This window comes from Mesoplodon mirus, assembly GCF_964341445.2.
Source record: "Mesoplodon mirus genome assembly, contig: HAP1_SCAFFOLD_3830, whole genome shotgun sequence".
Classification (NCBI taxonomy): domain Eukaryota; kingdom Metazoa; phylum Chordata; class Mammalia; order Artiodactyla; family Ziphiidae; genus Mesoplodon; species Mesoplodon mirus.
Genome location: NW_028293884.1, coordinates 2,360 through 20,484, shown reverse-complemented (window position 1 = coordinate 20,484; position 18,125 = coordinate 2,360). Strand labels below are relative to the sequence as shown.

Genomic DNA, 18,125 nt, shown 5'->3' with positions numbered 1-18,125 from the left:
ACAGTGTGCCAGATGCATGATTCTTCAGCCTTTGATGATTCTCTTTCAACCTTAAGAGTTATGTCAGCAGATGTTTATTATTATTCTCTTCCGCTTGTCAACCTGAGAGTTTGCCTAATGAAAGGAGCTGCTGAGCCTTTTGCATGTAAATCCTGATAAAAGCTGCTACAGCCCGGCTCAGGGCCCCAGAAACTGAATGCATACCAAAGATGGGTTGGACTTAACAATACAAACAATTCACAGACTGAGTAATCATGTAATTCACGCCTTGTTTCTCTGATGATTTTTTTCAGAACCGAATGGAGGAAAGCAAAGCACTCTTTAGAACAATTATCACGTATCCCTGGTTCCAGAACTCCTCAGTTATTCTGTTCTTAAACAAGAAAGACCTTCTAGAGGAGAAAATTATGTATTCCCACCTAGTTGACTACTTCCCAGAATATGATGGTAAGTCAGCACTCTTCCACCCACCCAGTAGCTAGGGACACATTCCGCCCGCCTCCCGAGACCAGTGCCTGAGCTGACACACGACAGTGCTCCGTCACTGCCTTTGCCCTCAGAAGCCTGAACGTTGTGATGGATGGAGTATGAATTCTTGTTTGTCCTGTCTTTTAATGACGACCTGAAATGTTTCATACCCCAACAATGCTGAAAGTTATAGTTATTTCAAAGCACATAAGAAGTTGTTTTCTTTTGCTGTTCAAAGGAGGGAACAATCCCCTAGTTTTGACTAATTGTGTGTCAACCATTAGAGTTCCCTCTTGATTTCCCTTTCGTTTGGTAACAGTCTGCCTCTGCCTCTCTCTAGAGAGAAAACTGAACATTGTGGTCAAGAGCCCATGGTCTGAAGTCGATCTACCCAGATTCAAATCCCCGTTCTGATATTTCCTATTTGTAGAACCGTGATCAAGTCATTTAGTTGCTCTGGGCTTTAGGACCAAACTTATGTTTTATAGACTATAGTAGATAACATATTGTGACATTTTAGCATGATGCGTGACACATGGTGAATATTTAGCAAATATTTACTTTTGGGGGCTTCATGACCCCATGAAGCCCCATCATCCTAAAGGATGGCACCCATCGTTTAAGCTCTTCCTGTAGCACTTAGGGTCTGTAGCACCCACTTCAGTACTCATATGTATGCACTTCGCATTATTTACTTCCTTTTCATAAACAAATCTTGCCTCCTCAACTAGACTGTGAAATCCTGGATGACCAGGCATGACACCCAACCCCTTCCGAGAAATACTTGTTGATAGATTGGTAACAAAATGCATCCACACCCAGCCACTCTGAAACAGGTGAAAGAGTCACAGCCACTGCCCTGTAATAACTTCTGTGCACAGTCCACACCCATCCCCCCATACGTGCTCCAGTCTAGGTTAGGAGTGGCTAACTATGGCCTGCCGCCTCTTTTTTTTTTTTTTTTTTTTTTTGCGGTTCGCGGGCCTCTCACTGTTGTGGCCTCTCCCGTTGCGGAGCACAAGCTCCGAACGCGCAGGCTCAGTGGCCATGGCTCACGGGCCCAGCCGCTCCACGGCATGTGGAATCTTCCCGGACCGGGGCACGAACCCGTGTCCCCTGCCTCGGCAGGCGAACTACCAATCACTGCGCCACCAGGGAAGCCCCATCGTGAATATCTTTAAATCCCAAGATGTTTTTTTACTGTCCATCTCCCCCAGTAATACACGTAATGCATACAGGAAACTTGGCCGTGGAAAAAGAAAGACAGACACTGATTGTTATTCATAAAGCAAACACAGCTGTCATTCCAGGAGACTTCAAGCCCTTGTAAGATGAGCTAAGACAGAAAAAATTCTAGGCCCACTCTGCAGTGATATTTTTATCATAATATAGTATTCTAAATTTCACACTTCCACATTTCTTACTTACAAGGTCTTCATTGTAATGAATGCCATTTCTGTATTTCTCTTCGGGAAGGAAAATTACCATTTCTACATGGACTTGAATTGCAAAATTGTCCTTAGAGACTATGGAATTCTGTTACTGCTATGATGACTAAAAGGATTTCTTTGTAGTTTATGTTTATTCAAATAGCAAATTATGCTTAAAAACGTAACAGGCTCCAAGTGCTCTCCCGTGAACTTGAGTCTTGTTCTGATATACTTTAGTTAGAAAAAGAAAAAGTAGACTTTTCTTTCCCAAAAAGAATAAGTACAAAATTCATTCATAAGCCAGAAAGATAGTGTTCTTTTATGAAAATGAGAGGCTGTACCAGTTCTAACAATCTATTAGTCCTGGTTTTAAATCTTTTTATTACTGCTATGGAATTATTAACAATAAGTACATCAAATAAGCTAGGACATTAAGTGATTATATAGATTACATATTTGTAATTGTGTAACTTTTTAATTCATTATGATGCCAGCCTTCTTAATCATTGACAAAAATTTCAATTCTGGGCTCTGAAGTTAGAAATTCAGACATTCCTTTTGTAAACTGTACAAATGAGAATGATCTGTTTTCATGGCTCTTTCTCCCAGTTTCCAGCAATGTTGGATATAAAGTTATTTGCAGTAAGATTGGTTTGAAAAGTTTTCAGGTTGGCTGTCTGAAACTCACGGTGCATTTTGTTAGAATCTGCAGGCTCTCGGTAGAAATTTCAAAGATTTCTTTGTCCCAACCAGTAGATAACAATACTGACAGAAAAAAATCTAAGCTTTGGATCCCGAGAGGGTCTTCTGAGAGAGGAGGAGTGGAGGTTATAGCGCAAGACCTTCTTTCATGGTACAGAACTGGAAAAAATGGGAGAAATGCAGATATATAGTGCCACAAAGACACATGAGAAAGGTGCTCAATCCTTGATAGGTGGTGGTGGGTGTTTTAGTGTTGCTTTTAATTTACAAGTTTTAAATTAATATATTTATTAGGATCTATTATGCTCTATTGAGATATAATTCATATACCATTTAAAATCCACCCATTTAAAGCATATAATTCAATGCTTTTTGGTATGTTATGTTAATTTTTTAAATTATGGTAAAATATATGTAACGTAAAATTTGCCATTTTAACCACTTTTAAGCATGCAATTCAGTGATATTATAATTACACTCACAGCCATCACTATTCCCACAACTTTATCATCACCCCAAACAAATTCTGTAATCATTAAGCAATAACTCCCCTTTCCTCCTCCTCCTAGCCTCTGGTAACCTCTAATCTACTCTCCGTCTCTATAAATGTGCCTAATCTAGGTACTTCATCTAATCTAAGTGGAATCGTACAATATTTGTCATTTTGTGTCTGGCTTATTTTACTTTATATAGTGTTTAAGGTTCATACATGCTGTGGCATCTATCAGAACTTAATTTTTATAGCGGAATAATATTCCATTGTATGTATATACTACCTTTTGTTTATCCATTCCTGTTGATGGATCCTTGGGTTGTTTCCACCTTTTGGCTATTATGAATAACGCAGCAATGAAAACTGGTGTACAAGTATCTGTTAGAGTCCCTGCTTTCAATTCTTTTGGGTATATACCTAGGAGTGGAATTGCTGGCTCATGTGGTAAGTCTGTGTTTAGAGTTTTGGGGGACCATCAAACTGTTTTCCATTTTACATTCTCAGCAACAATGCACAAGGGTTCAGATTCCTCCACATGCTTGCTGACACTTGTTATTTTCCACTTGATTTGATTATAGCCATTCTAGTAGATGTGAAGTGGTATCTTACTGCGATTTTGATTTGCATTCCCTAATGATGTTGAGCATCTTTTCACGTGCTCATTGGCCATTTATATATATTCCTGAGAGAAATGTTTATTCAAGTCCTTTGCCCATCTTTTGATCAGGTTGTCTTTTTGTTGTTGAATCGTAGGAGTTCTTGGTATATTCTGGATATTTACCCCCTTAGCAGATATGTGATTTGCAAATATTTTCTCCCATTCTGTAGGTTGTCTTTTTTTTTTTGTCATTCTTTTTTATTTTTTATTGAAGTATAGTTGAATTACAATGTTGTGTTAATTACTGCTGTACAGCAGAGTGTGTAGGTTGTCTTTTTACTTTCTTGATGTCCTTTGATATACAAAAGTTCTTAATTTTGATGAAGTCCAATTGATCTGTTTTCTCTTTGTTGCCTGTGACTTTGGTGTCATATCTAAGAATCTGTTGCAAAATTATTAAATAAGTTCTTCATATATCCTGATAAATGTACCATAATCCTTCTAAGACAGTGCTTGGCACATAAGAGACGCTGGATAAATGTAAGAAAATGTAAACCAACTTTTTAAATCATCACACAGAGTGAATTGAATTCTCATAAATGTGGTTTGCTCAGAAACACCAGAAGTGAGGCTACAGAGGACAGCTGTAGATGGACCAGACCTTAAGGAACAGGTTTTGTATTCTGAGAGACATTTCAGTCTGGAGAATGTAAAATGATCCATCGTGGAGTGGGGGAGGGGAGACACACGGGGGCAGATTGACAAGAGAGCCTGAGGCAGTTATGTCGTACGCATGCTTATTATGCAGCTGAAACCAGCGCAGTTAACTCAGTCCCGCAGAAGTAAACTAATCACACCCCTACTGAAGATTCTGCTGTGGCTCCCTATCTCCCAAAGAATCAGAGCTAAACTTAGCCTACCCTTCAAGCTGTCTGCCTGTTTTCACCTAATCACATTCTGTGGATGGATGGAGATGAATGGATGGGCAGGTAAAGTGACAAAGAGGAGCAATTACACATAGTACTGTTGAGGAAGGTGCTTATAACAGATCAAGTCTGCACTGAAGAGGTCTTTGTGAGCATCAGTAAACACTGACTGAGCAAATGCCTTAACAGATCAGCTGACCAATGTCCCTTTCCTCCCCTGGCCAACAGGACCCCAGCGAGATGCCCAGGCAGCTCGAGAATTCATCCTGAAGATGTTCGTGGACCTGAATCCAGACAGTGACAAAATTATCTACTCCCATTTCACATGCGCCACAGACACCGAGAACATCCGCTTTGTCTTTGCCGCCGTCAAAGACACCATCCTCCAATTGAACCTGAAGGAGTACAATCTGGTCTAGTTGTGCCTCCTTGACACTGCCGTTCCCTTCCCTGGTGGGCTATTGAAGCTATACAAGAGGGACTGTATTTCTGTGGAAAACAATTTGCATAATACTAATTTATTGCCGTCCTGGACTCTGTGTGAGCGTGTCCACAGAGTTCGTAGTAAATATTATGATTTTATTTAAACTATTCAGAGGAAAAACAGGATGCTGAAGTACAGTCCCAGCACATTTCCTCTCTTTTTTTTTTTAGGCAAAACCTTGTGACTCAATGTATTTTAAATTCTCAGTCATACACTCACAAAGAGCTGTTTCTTCCTCTCTCTCTCTCCCCCCTTCTTTTCTATTGAGCAAAATGAAGCTGATTTTCCTTTTCCTAACCCATCCCTTCCTCCTGATTTTTCCCACGTTACAATGGCCTTTATCCTAGTTCCATTCTTGGTCAAGTTTTTCTCTCAAATGATACAGTCAGGACAATTGTCATTCAATTTAAGCCATCAACATCAGCTTAATTTAATAGTTTGTAGTTTTTGCTGAAGGATTGTAAGTATTAATACTGTGGTTTTAAATGTATTGCTCTGGATACACATGTAGAGGTTTTTTTTATATAAATATATTGTTTTGCCTCACTTTGGGCTGGGACAGTGGATGCCCATCTAACGGTTAAGTGTCTTTTTTTTTTTTTTTTTTTTTTTGATTTCTACCTTCAGCCATAGCTTGGTTGCTCAGTGAACTGTACAGAAGTCAGTAAGGCAAGGGCCAAGACACACAGAAGTCCTTTCTTTTGAAATGCCATGTGCCATTGTCCTTCCTCCTTTCCTTCCCTTTTTTTTTTTTCACCCTGCTTTCTTCAAACTGCAGATGCCAAAAAAATATGCCAAGAGACACTACATTATTCTAATGGCTGCTACCCAGATCCTTTTCATAGGTTGCTCTTAATTTTTTTTCCCTTCAGTTCAAACTTTTCCTTTCTTTTTTTTCTTAGTGTTTGGGCCACAATTTTAAAAATGACTTTTGTTAATGGGTATGTGTTGCCAAAGCTGGCTTTAAAAAAATTTTTTTTAGTAAGAACTTAAAAGATAAAAGCCAGTATCTTAAAATGTAAGAGAGTAAGACTGTGAAGCCTAAAATGTTTGGCTGCGAATGAACCTGAAACACCAGTTGCCAAACAGTTGGTCACTGTCAATTTGACTCTCATAGTCCGTCCTTTTCTTTGCCCTTAAAATCACATTGTTTTGTGTCCACATTCCATGTTGAGCATCTAAATGGATAATGTGGGAAAGCTGTCCCATGTGATACCCCATGAAATCTGCTTTTATCTCTTCATTTGAAGCCAGTTTTACTCTCTTTGTATTCTTTAAGGTCAAGTAGGTCTGCCAAGAACATTGGTTGATAGTATTATTCTGACACCTTTAATTTGCAGAATCTGAAGTTACTGCTCGTTTACTATCTTTGGGATCTTAAACTGGTGACTGGCTGAGTTGAACTTAAGGAAGATTTGTGGACCGAAACTCAAAAGTAACCTCTCTGTTCTATAGAACATGTATTTATATAACTGAACATAGTAGGAGAGAGATCTGGAATTCTATATGTGCAATTTTTCAACCAATGCAAAAAACACAGCACATGTATTGATGAGCTTCTGTCAAGCAGTTTGAGTTGAAATATGATTTAAGAAAATAAGTCATGACTGTTTTAAACCTGCTGGGAAGTTAGAATTAGGCCATGATGCTGGTCTCAGTTTAACTACAATACTGTCTGGCACGAGTCTAAACTTTCATATACGTCACTCTTTTGGAACAATAAAGGAGAGGGAGAAAATCAATGGCTTATCAGATGAGTACCAGAGTTACTAAGTAGTAATGGGATATTCCCATTCTTTACTCTCCCAGCCTCAAACTACACAGGTTACTTGTTGTTTTTTTTTCTCCTTATTCAGAAAGCACCTGTAATTTAATTAAGAAACAGACTGCCTGTAGGTATAGTGCAATTACGAATGCTCTAATCATTGTACATACATCTCTCCCTTGATATTGCATCATCCATACTGGCTTTGTAATCATTAATTTTTTGGCAGATTGAATGTGCTGTATTGATATGTATCTATGTAATTGTATTGTGTGTCTTATAGCTAATTCACATTTTGAATAATGTTATTTTATTTACTTTTTTAAGAGAGGAGAATGTAAATTTGTCAGTTTATTTCTGACTAGGGATTTTTTTTTTTTTCCATTTAGAAAAGAAAAAAAAACCTTACTATCGTACGGAGCGGTACTAGCATCGTGCTATATAAAATCATTTGCACATTCCTGAGTAGAGGTATACTGATTATAAGACCCAAAGGTCTTAAGACCCAAAGGTAATTTCATAGCAAAAATCAGTTGGAGCTTTTATACAAACATGGAAACCAACTTTGTAGAACTTTTGCCATTTGACCTAGGATTGGAATATGAGCTTTTATACAATTCATATTCTTATTTGGCAAATATGCACAGTTTAGTATTACCTCTCTGATGGCCTTTATTAGAAAGGCAGTTTTAGAAGCTATTGTGATCCACTAAGGAAATGTTTTAACAGCTAGCGACCACTGCTTGCCTGAAAGGGCGATCTTAAATTTGGTGCAGCAAAAAAAAAAGAAAAAAAAGAAAAAAAAAGAAAAGAAAAAAAGTATAAACAACAACATTTGAAGGCCTACAGTGTGTATAGAGAAAACCTCATCACAAGGTCATAAGTGTTACAGTTTTAGGGAATCAAGATATTCTATTTAATAGAGCTATAGTAGATGTAGTCAATTAAACCTGATCTCAAAGCTCAAAGAAGCTGAGCAAAACAGGGAAAGATTGTTATATTTGTCTTTATGAAATCGGGATGGAATTGCTATGCAGAATTGAGGTTTGTGGTCTCACTGTTCATCTTAGGGTGCATGACAAGATCCCTTCTCTTGAGAAAGGAAAAAATTGATCACCCTAGTTACAGTGACGCATAGAAACCGAATTGTATCCACACTAGTCAGTCGAAGCTAAAGGATTTTCTTTTTTGTTTCTTTGTTTGGGGTTTTACTGAAGGGTCTGGGGTGGGAAGGGATTCTTTTCAGTTTTGTATAAAAACAAAGTTTACTCATGCTTTCTATTATTATTGTGATTGCAAGCATTCTAAGCGTGTGCCGCTGGACCCCTCTTGTTGATGCTCTCGGTTACAGTAACGGAGGCCTGTGGCGAGTTTTGTGATGACTTGGGCATGTCTTATTGAAAAACAAAAACACAAAACACAGAAACCTTTCTTCAGCAGACCAAGGCAAGCAGCCGTTTCATGACTCACTTAACACATTGCAGTGTACCAGTTTACAGATGATTTTTCCCTTTTTGCGTGACATGGCAGTTCCAACCCACAGAGAATCCCTTATTTGTAAATTGGAGGTTTGTACTATGCCTTACAGAGCTTAAATTCAGAAGTTTGTGCCTAATATCTGAAACAAAGGGAAATAACAAAAGTAAATAAATCCCCTCAAAGTGTTTGTTTTTAAATACATTTTCATATAAAGAGCTCTGTTGAATGTCATGAATAGATTGGGGGGAAAAACCTTCTAGAAACCTGCATATGTTGTTTACTAGCAGATGACATCTACAAAAGGTATTTAAGGAACACCCGAAACTTGTATTTTTTTGTAGATTAACTAGCAGGTCTAATATTTAAAAAAGGTAATTCAGCTAAAGGACAATTTACTTTTTGTACTTCAGACTATCTTGATTGTCAAGGTGTACGAACTGTAATTTTAAAATTTATACTGCCACATGATTGTAAATTTTAGTTGTCTTAAGTTAGGAATCAGTGAAAAGCTATTTATGCTGGATAATGGGTCAAAAATGACTTATTTGCAAAAAATATATAAAAATAATGGGAAGAAAGGGCTGCATAATGAGATACTGCAAGACTCAGATACTGGTTGGAAATAATCAAGTTACCCTCAATTTCCCTTTGTTTTCAGTTTCTCAAAAAGAATGAATGAAATGAAATATAGCAGAATGTTAACCCATATAAAAATAAAGTGTACCCAAATATTGTAACGGATATTGCTGCTCTTCTTAAATAAGGGTTTAAAACCACTTAATTGGTAATTGACAACATCTCAGTTGACACAGATAAAGTGTGCTTGGTATACTGTTTTCTTCCAAAGGTTATCTTTGGTTAGAAACACACACAAAAATTAAAACTAGTAAGTAACATTGTGTTTATCTATCTCTACATATTTCCAGCATATGTAGCGTTAATAGATCTGTCCTGGTAACTATGTCTTTGGGATTTCATTTTGATTCCATAAAATTAGGAAAAGAAATGGCTTAGTTGTATATGACTAGCTAGAGATTTTTGGAGCCAAACACCTGCTGTTTCGTAGATACTTAGTACACAGTCTGAACTTGCCACTTGTTTTTCTCACAGAATAATCATTTCCTGCTGTCTTCCCAACTACCAATGCCCTTCAATAACCCTGTTGCTTCTAGAATCATCTGTTCAAAGTATGCATATACACCCAGCACTTAGTAGGTGCTCAAATATTAATTTCCTTCTTACTTCCCTTATCATGTATCCTCCATTTCCCCATATGATTCCAACCCAATAGTAAGTGGCATTTACACATTCTGAAAACATCTATTGGGTAAAATTGGATCTCACTTGGATAAAGGAATTCTGACTTCCATATAAGCTTTGGTAGACAGAAAAACAACTGGGAGGAGATATTCTTCAGTAGAATATTTTTAAGTTTAGAAAAGGAAGATGGAAAATTACTTTGTAACTTTGTTCAGGTTACTTCGACTGAAACATGTTTTTGGTGGATTTCTTTTCCTCAAAGAACTCTCTAAATGCAACTTGCTGGATTCCTCACCTGTCATCATGCTGGAAACCCTTACTAGACCTATGTATTTAGGGAGTTTTGTCAGAAAAACATTTTTAACTTGCAGTATTTAAAAGAATCATATTTACTGTTCTTAAAATGTCATTCAAATGCATGTATTGTCTATTGTTTGGGGATGGGAACTAGTTTTGCAAAAAAACACCTAATGTTGTATAATAATGCCCCAATGATCTTGCTGGTTAAAAATACAGTATTTTTGGCCATAAGTTTGTACTACAGTTTTCTTCATTCTTGAGTTTTCCTTCTCTTGAAGTTGCCTAATAAGCCTCTCGGAGAATGTTTTTTATTATAAGGAATATTGGAATAAATCTTTCCTTCCTTAAAGCACTTTATACTGCACATCCATTTCCCAAAGTAAGTTCAATAGTTTTTAAACCACCAAAAAAAATACCCTTTTCCTTTCTGAATATAATCAGAAATTTCCAACTTCTTTAGAGGAAGTTTTCATATTGATAGTATTTATCAAATTTGTTTTAAAAAAATACTTGCCGGGCTTCCCTGGTGGCACAGTGGTTGAAAGTCCGCCTGCTGATGCAGGGGACACGGGTTCGTGCCCCAGTCCGGGAAGATCCCACGTGCCGCGGAGCGGCTGGGCCCGTGAGCCATGGCCCATGAGCCTGCACATCCGGAGCCTGTGTTCTGCAATGGGAGGGGCCACAGCAGTGAGAGGCCCTCTTACTGCAAAAAAAAAAAAAAAAAAAAAAACTTGCCCTAATTTAGGTTGCAAGCAACTGTCAAAACAAGTTTAAATAGCTGCTCAATAAAGACTTACAACAAGCCACAGTCTTCACCCTGAGGCCACCTCCTCAGAGAAAGAACACAGGCCTCACAGGCAGAGGGTTTCATTAGAATTTCTTGTCTCAGCCCTGGGAATGAAAGGTCCACTCCACGTGGGAAAAAGGATCTGGTGTAGGTGTCCTTTAAGTCTGTGATTTTTAGAAACATACATCGAGGCTTTTGAGATCAGCTAAAAACTAGCTTTTCTTTTTCTAGCAATTTTGTGAAGTTGGGGTGATGGCAGCAAGTGCTTCTCCAGAAAATTGGTGCTTACGTAGGGACCTGAAACCGTAACAGAAGCAAGACCTGTTGCTGCTGCTACTTGTGATCAGGTCTTTTACTTGGTAGCCCAGCCCTTGCTTAGGGAATTTCATGTCTTGCAGAATACTGTTCCGTCCATTGACCTTAGAGAAGAAAGTGTCATTTTTACTTAAAAGCCTTAGTTTTAAGGCTCTCCTCCTATCCTTGCATGTTTTAGAGACCCTTTCCAGTAGGTGGTGTCCCTTCTCTCTGGATCTTCCTGTGAAGGGAATGGTGTGCCTGGGGACTGTCATTAGTACAGGCCTGGAGTGACAGTTCCCACAGCCTCTCTGCTGAGGAACCGGGGTGTTAAGCAGCCCCCTAGCGCTCCTCGCTCTGTGGCCTTCTTGCTGGGGCCTGACCTCACCAGGACTCACCTTGGTCCCTCTGCGTCATCATCTTGAAGACCCCGCCCACAGAAAAAGACAGGAACTTGCTGAACATTATTTGAGCCAAGTATTTTAACTTCATCTTTCAACTCACAGGTCAAGCCTGCCTAGTCTGATTTGTTTTCTGTCCTATCCTGGGAGCAATAAAAGAGCTGGTCTGAAAGCTGCTCTACCTTGCTCTTCACCTTCCCCGTCTCCTCCCATTTTTCTCTTAGGATGTGACAGCCGGCAGAAACCAGTTAGACCACAGCACAGAGGTGGGGGGAGAACTTGATTCCAAGGAGCAACAGTAGTTCGTGTGATAGTGTGTACAGAGCAACTTCTAATCGTCATCAGCTGGTGTCTTGTTTTTCTCTAGTTGTCTAATTCTGAGTCATTTCCATGTTCATCAGCTACTTCATATTTAAAGCCTTTACTGAAATGTTGATCAGGGTTGGAGAGTGGAAGGCAGTGGTTGAGGGTGGGTTTCTGGTTGGTTCTTTTTGTTTTAAGTTATCTATGTGTTACCATTGTTTCTTTGTTTCATTGCCATGGCTAATTAAATACAGATCCAGCTATCGTGAGGCACTGAACTCAGTCTGTTTTAAGGGAGCCTCCCTTAGGTCCCTGCGAAACAAGGCCTTGGTTGTAAAATGTGGGTCTCCTTAAAATCTAAGATATACAGGGAATTCTGAAAAGATTCTTTTTGAATTCTTATGCTTCAAGACTTTAAATATGATCTGGGTTGATGCTCTCTCTTTCCGTTTTCTTCAAGAATGCAAAGGCCAGATATTTTTCTGTCCCAAAAGCCTGAGGGTAAGATAGGCAATTGCCTCTTTAAGAGGGTAATTAAACCAAACCATAGTAGCAAAGAGCCGATGGGGTTCCCTCAGCGGGCCTTCCGGGCCTTCCCCTGCACTGCTCTGGCCCTCGGTGGCCTTGGAGGAGGAGTTCTGCAGCGTAGAGGACTATATGCCTGTCCCATTGAGACAGGCTGCATAAAGCGCCCCTGGAACTTTCACTCTGTTCGCTGTTTGCCCAGTGTATTTCTATGGTGGATATTTTAAGCATCTTTAGAAATGAGAGTCCCAGGAAAAGAGAGATTGGCAAGTGAAGCTTGGCAAACCCTGGAAGTCTGTAAATGGAATTCCACATTATGTACCCAGCTACCAAGAAGCTCCCATAGATGCTCACAAGACCATGTTTGTGTCTGCTCTGGGGTCCCCTCACCTAGGGTGCCATGCCTATTAGGGATCCCACACTGCCTGCCACCTACTGTCCAATCAGGGCACCGGCTGGGGCGCCCCTGACGTGCAGGGCCCACGTCAGGGATTGTAAATGCCATGGTTATTTTCCCAGGCTCGGAGCAGCATTAGCAGAAGGGGTCTGCTTGCTTTTCGTGGAATACAAAACAACCCACCCAGGGGTATCCTGATAAATGGTTAACCGCGGGTCAGCAGTGCAGGATTATGGTACTGATTGGGAGGGAGTGCTGATTTCCATGGTTGAAATACCGCCCCGCCATGCCCAATTTTAAGCTACTGATTTGTAAGGTCACAACTCAGAGTTGGGAAGAGATGCTAACAATGGACTCGCAAGCTCTCCTGCAGGGAGGACACCATCACTCCCTTAAGACAATGCTTTTCTGTAAACCCGGGAAGCCGGCAGCAGGACAAGCCTACGTGGCTTATTGCACCCAGAGCACACGCATTCCCTTCCCCCGTAACCTGGAGCTAATTGCCAAAGAGCACCCTGCTCACAATAGGCTCAGAGATGAGGCGGCTTGGCTGGCGATACTAAATATTTAAACTCTCAGAAGGAATTAGCAGGAATGTGTACACCTGAAACTAAATCAACTATACTCCAATATAAAATTTTTAAATGGAAAAAAAAAAAAAAAAAAAAAAGGAATGGCAGGAATGGGTACCCAGGAAGCTGGAGAGGAAAAATGCAAAATCAATTTGGACATCGGATTAACCTAACGCTCTGTGTGCATGTGGTGTGAAATGTCTCAGCATTTCCAAGCAGTTCAATCATTGCTGAACAAAGAGAAAAAGCCTGTCCAAACATTCATACCAGTGGGTGACAAGATTCATCCTAAAGCTCTTAAAAACTAATCTCGATACATATGTGGGTATACATGTAAAACCTAAAAACGGTTTGCCCTTGAAGTTGTGTCCATGTGTGAATACATGCGTAGCCACAGTCAGACTGGCTCACCTCTTGGTTACTAGAAGCATTTAACTCAGTAATGCTTCATACTGACATGATCAAGACAGAAAAGATGATAAAATCCACAGCTAACCTTTTTTTGTTGCTGTTGTTAATGTTTCTCTTGCCAGTCTTTTCAGGCGCCATCTTTAAAGAGCTCTGTCCTAATCTAGGAAAGAACACCTAATTATGGCCGGTTTAAAATGTTTTGTTTTTATGATGAACCTGAGCTGGGGCTTCAATGTCTCTCAGCAATGAGGGCCTGTATTTCCAGCACAGACAGGGAGGAAGGGTTTCGAGAAGGTTCGGAAGCTGAATGAAAGCTTCCCTAAATTACTAAGGCCAGGCCTGCGTGTTTCAGTGCAGTCGCTGTTGCATGTTGGCATTTCCACCCCTGGGTTAAGTCCTCTCTGTGCAGACTGCTTGCTTCCCATGGAGCAGAATGAATTCCCAGAGCCCCAGGCCCACGCCACACAGACGCCTGTACAGAGCCACAGACTCGGGCTGGTCCATATGGCGTGGGGCTGTGCTCTGTCAGTGCTGTCAGACCGGCCGAGGGTGGCCGCCCTTCCATGCCCCCTGGTCCACACGGGGGTCAGAGGGTGGTGGGCGCTGCAGAGGCTTCTCTTTCGAGTCAGGAGCTGCCTGTACCCTCCTAGCACTCTCTAGCCACAGACCAGAAACCAGAAGTCAAGGCCTCAGGAGTAACGCTTAACCAATCCTGCAGCTTCTGGCCCTCGGTGGGCAAACCAAGGCTTGCCACTCCCTCAGGGGGTCCCCAGCGGGCCTGAGCGCAAAGGTTGCAGGAACCCACTCATCAGCACCCACTGTGCTGGCTTTTCTCCTTCCCTTGCCTCACTTCCACGCTCATTATGCTTTCTGGGTTCACCTCGCCAATAAACAACTTGCACCAACATCCTTTACGTGGGTCTGCTTTGGGGGAAGTCCCAGTAAAGACAATAAGACCATCAAGGGGTGGCTTTCTGTGTGGGCAAGCACCCATAGGGACTTGTCAGGAAATGGCCACAACTAGGGAGAGTGTTTTGAGCATTTCAGTGGACTCCCAACTGCAGTGGGTGACTGAGGTCCAAGATGAGCACCTGGAACCCCAGCCTGCAATGAATTTGCTACACGGGTCCCACAGTGGGAGACTGGATATACCCATAATAATACATTGATGAACAAAAATCCTGCCTTTTCCTGGAAGCTGCCACCAAACCATTTTTAAAGGTAATCACTTTCGATGGCTGAAGAGAAGTGACACGGACGTTTCCCCCTTGCGGTCACTCTGTTTAGGGGCTTCTGGACTCCTTTCCTCCACCTGCCCAGCCCTGTCTATTCGTTCCAGGATGAGCTCCCACACCCGCCCCGACTGACTGATTCCAGCTGGGTCAGGCCGGCCTCCCTGGAGACACGCATGCACTTTTGTCTTGCTCCCCCAGCCAGTGGATGATGCTGACATAATCAGAGGCAGGGAGGAAAGAGAAAAGAATATTCCATCAGAGAATTAGCACCTATTGTGACATTTCATTGTTGGGAGAAAAATGAGAGAATAGGGAATATACATTGAAAACTACTACAAAAGTAAAGGCCATGTTCTGAAAGAGAGTGTCTGCCTTCTTTCATAAATTTCTCTAATTTTTGGTGGTTGGTAAAGGTATCTCCTTAAAAAAAATGAATTAAGGAAACTATGCTTCAGATCTTGATGAAACAAGACTTAAGAATGAGAGGTTTTCTGCCAGTGCAAAAACTATTATACCACAGTTGTCAGTACTAATGTCTGAATATATTGTTCGAAAATATGTTGTATTTAGCTATCTAATTATTAACTAAGTCCTTGGACTAGATTGTAAAGGAATGAGTCTTTGAGTAGGGGTTACACACCTGTATATTTTGAGATGGTTCAAAGCTAAATAAAATTGTATTCAAAATCAAATGTTATCTTTTTAGAAGGCACTGTCAGGATTCCAAACTGTTTCATAAAACCAGATTTATTTTATTGAAATACTTTTGCTGGGCATAATTCTATAAAGAATGAGAAGATTTTCCAAAAAGAAAGAAACAATGATGACAAAATCTGGCGGTGGCTTCATATGTTTAAGGGAAAAGTTATTTCAAAGACATCCATGTAAAAGAGAATGTGCCCAATGTGTGTGGAACTTGGGACAAAATTCAGGTTAACTCAGAAGGAAAAATTTTAGAGTAAATTAAATTGACTATTTTTATAGAATTAGGCACCGAGAGACTAATTTAGTGGTTCTGAATATAAGTGATTCAGGAAAATCTCTAACAAGATTGCCTCTCCCATTCCATTTAGCCACCAGAAATATGTTACAATTTATCCTTTTTCTCTATGATTTATAAATTTTTTAAACATGCCCTTGTCTCAACAATTTTAGATGGCAGTTGAAGACCTCTTCATAGCTTCTTGCACTCTTTGATTTTATTATTACTTATTAGCCTTTCCAAGATAAGCTCAAACACCTCTAGGATTGCCTGGTCTGGTGCACCCACAGAACCACTGAAGAATGGGAAGATTGTTTCCCTTCCTGACTTCCTTTTAGAGTTAGATTTATTACTTTAAATGGGACATTCTCAATAAGATCACTTGTGAATCTGCTGATGTTAAATACTAGCATTAGGGATAAATTCGACTGTGAGCACTACAGGTTATATTATACATAATTCACCAAATATGGGCTACCATCCGTGGAATAGACTAGGGAAAAAGTGAAGAAAGTGATCAATTCCTACTGTTTTAATACTGGACATTGTTGACCTGAAATCTGTGTGCCTCTTGCTTGATTAGGGACGTCAGGGGGCTAAACTGTGTGGTGTAGACTGAGGGGTACGCTTTTGACCATCAGAAGAGGCCAACTCATTACTATGATTGCGTATCTTTGAGCTTACATGGTATGATTAGGCCATTTAAGAGAATGAAGGGATGTATAAATGCTTTGCAAAACTTTGATTCAGGATCTGGAAAGTAAACATGCCTGGTACCCTCCTTGTTGCTCCCATCTGTTAACCTCCCCTGACGTTACCCTGGGTGGCTGTAGAATCTATACAGCCAACCCAGTGGGCAGCCTGGAGTGTGGATCCTCCACATCTTCATCTCTAGTCATTCCTCTACTCCACTCCAGCCAACCATTTCCATGATCACTCCCCCTCCAAAGCACTAATGCAAACATCTGACTACAACTTCCATTCCTGGTTGTTTATTCAGTTATTTCCACTCGACTGTCCTGAATCTAAAGATTTGCTTCAGGCTGTTTACCACTTGACTTTACCCCAATTCACCAGTCCTCTTTCCTTCACTTCTTATCCAGTTTAGATTTAATATTCCTGGACTAAATAACCAACTTGGAAACACTCTACACTCAATCTATCCCAAACCAACTTGTTTATTGGTTGCATACATGAAGCCAACTAACTTATTTCTCCATGCCTACATTCAAAAAGCTGAAGGAAGTTGGAGAGAATAACCGAACAGAGTAGATTAGTTCCACTATAAATTCAACCCCAACTTGGCCCATGAGACATTTCTTACAATAGCTGACTAGCTAATTCAGACCAATCATCCCATAAAGGTCATCTAGAAAAACTGGATAAAATATTAAAAAACAGCTCCCTAAAGGCGTGGACAAACTAATAAGATAATGAATAGTTACTGGACCACAACAGAGAGGAAGACAAAAGCTCAGGAGAATGTGTCCAGTGTTTAGGCCCACTGTTCCTCTGGCGGTATTCATCAGTTCCAGAAAGGGCAGAGAAGAAGCTGAGAAGCAGGGTGACATTTTTGTCAGCATTTTACAGTTAAAAGGACAGGTATTAGAGTGCAGTGCCCAACAGTATGATCCAAGGGAACTACCTCAGCTTGGAATGGACTACAAAGATTACAGCCTAAGAGTAATAATGGACCAAAATGCATGGGGCCTCAAGTTCTGCTTCAAAATGAGATAAGAGAACAAGATAGTGAATTTTGGAAGACATCTTGTAAAAGATGGAAAGGAACTAATGAACATTCAAAAGAAGGAAAAAAAAAAACCTAAATTAAGAAATCAGGATGTGATTTATTTGCAGATTATACATAGCTGAAGAGAAAAATAGCAAACTTGAAAACAGACCATGCTAACATAATGAGGATAAAATGAGGAAAATATATATCATATATTTTCCATTCTTTCCATGGAAAATATACAGGACAAGAGACATAGAGGTTTTGGTGAGAAGTTATAGTATATATATATTTGAAATCCCATAAGAAGAAGAGATAGAAATAGTAAAGAAGCAATTTTTAAAGAGATGTTGTGTAGAACTTTACCAAACTAATGAAATGTGTCAACCCACAAATTCAAGCTGTTCAATGATCCCCAAGAAGGATAAATAAAAAGAAGTATATACCTAGACATATCATAGTAAACATGCTGAAAAACAAATGAAAAAGAGTGAAAGCAACTAGTGGGAAAAATCAAAACAGAATTACCTTTAACAGATCAACAATTACATTTATAGCCGACTCTTCAATAGAAACAAATC

The 18,125-nt window shown here is 40.0% G+C and overlaps 1 protein-coding gene across 1 annotated transcript; it reads left to right on the top strand.

The window, feature by feature from the left end:
- The first annotated feature begins 294 nt into the window (after positions 1-294).
- Positions 295-9,086, top strand: LOC309798516 (guanine nucleotide-binding protein G(q) subunit alpha-like). Its single transcript, XM_082646669.1, has 2 exons — positions 295-447; positions 4,846-9,086. The coding sequence occupies exons 1-2, from the start codon at positions 300-302 to the stop codon at positions 5,034-5,036; spliced, it is 339 nt and encodes a 112-aa protein (XP_082502795.1). The 5' UTR covers positions 295-299; the 3' UTR covers positions 5,037-9,086.
- The last annotated feature ends 9,039 nt before the right edge of the window (positions 9,087-18,125 follow it).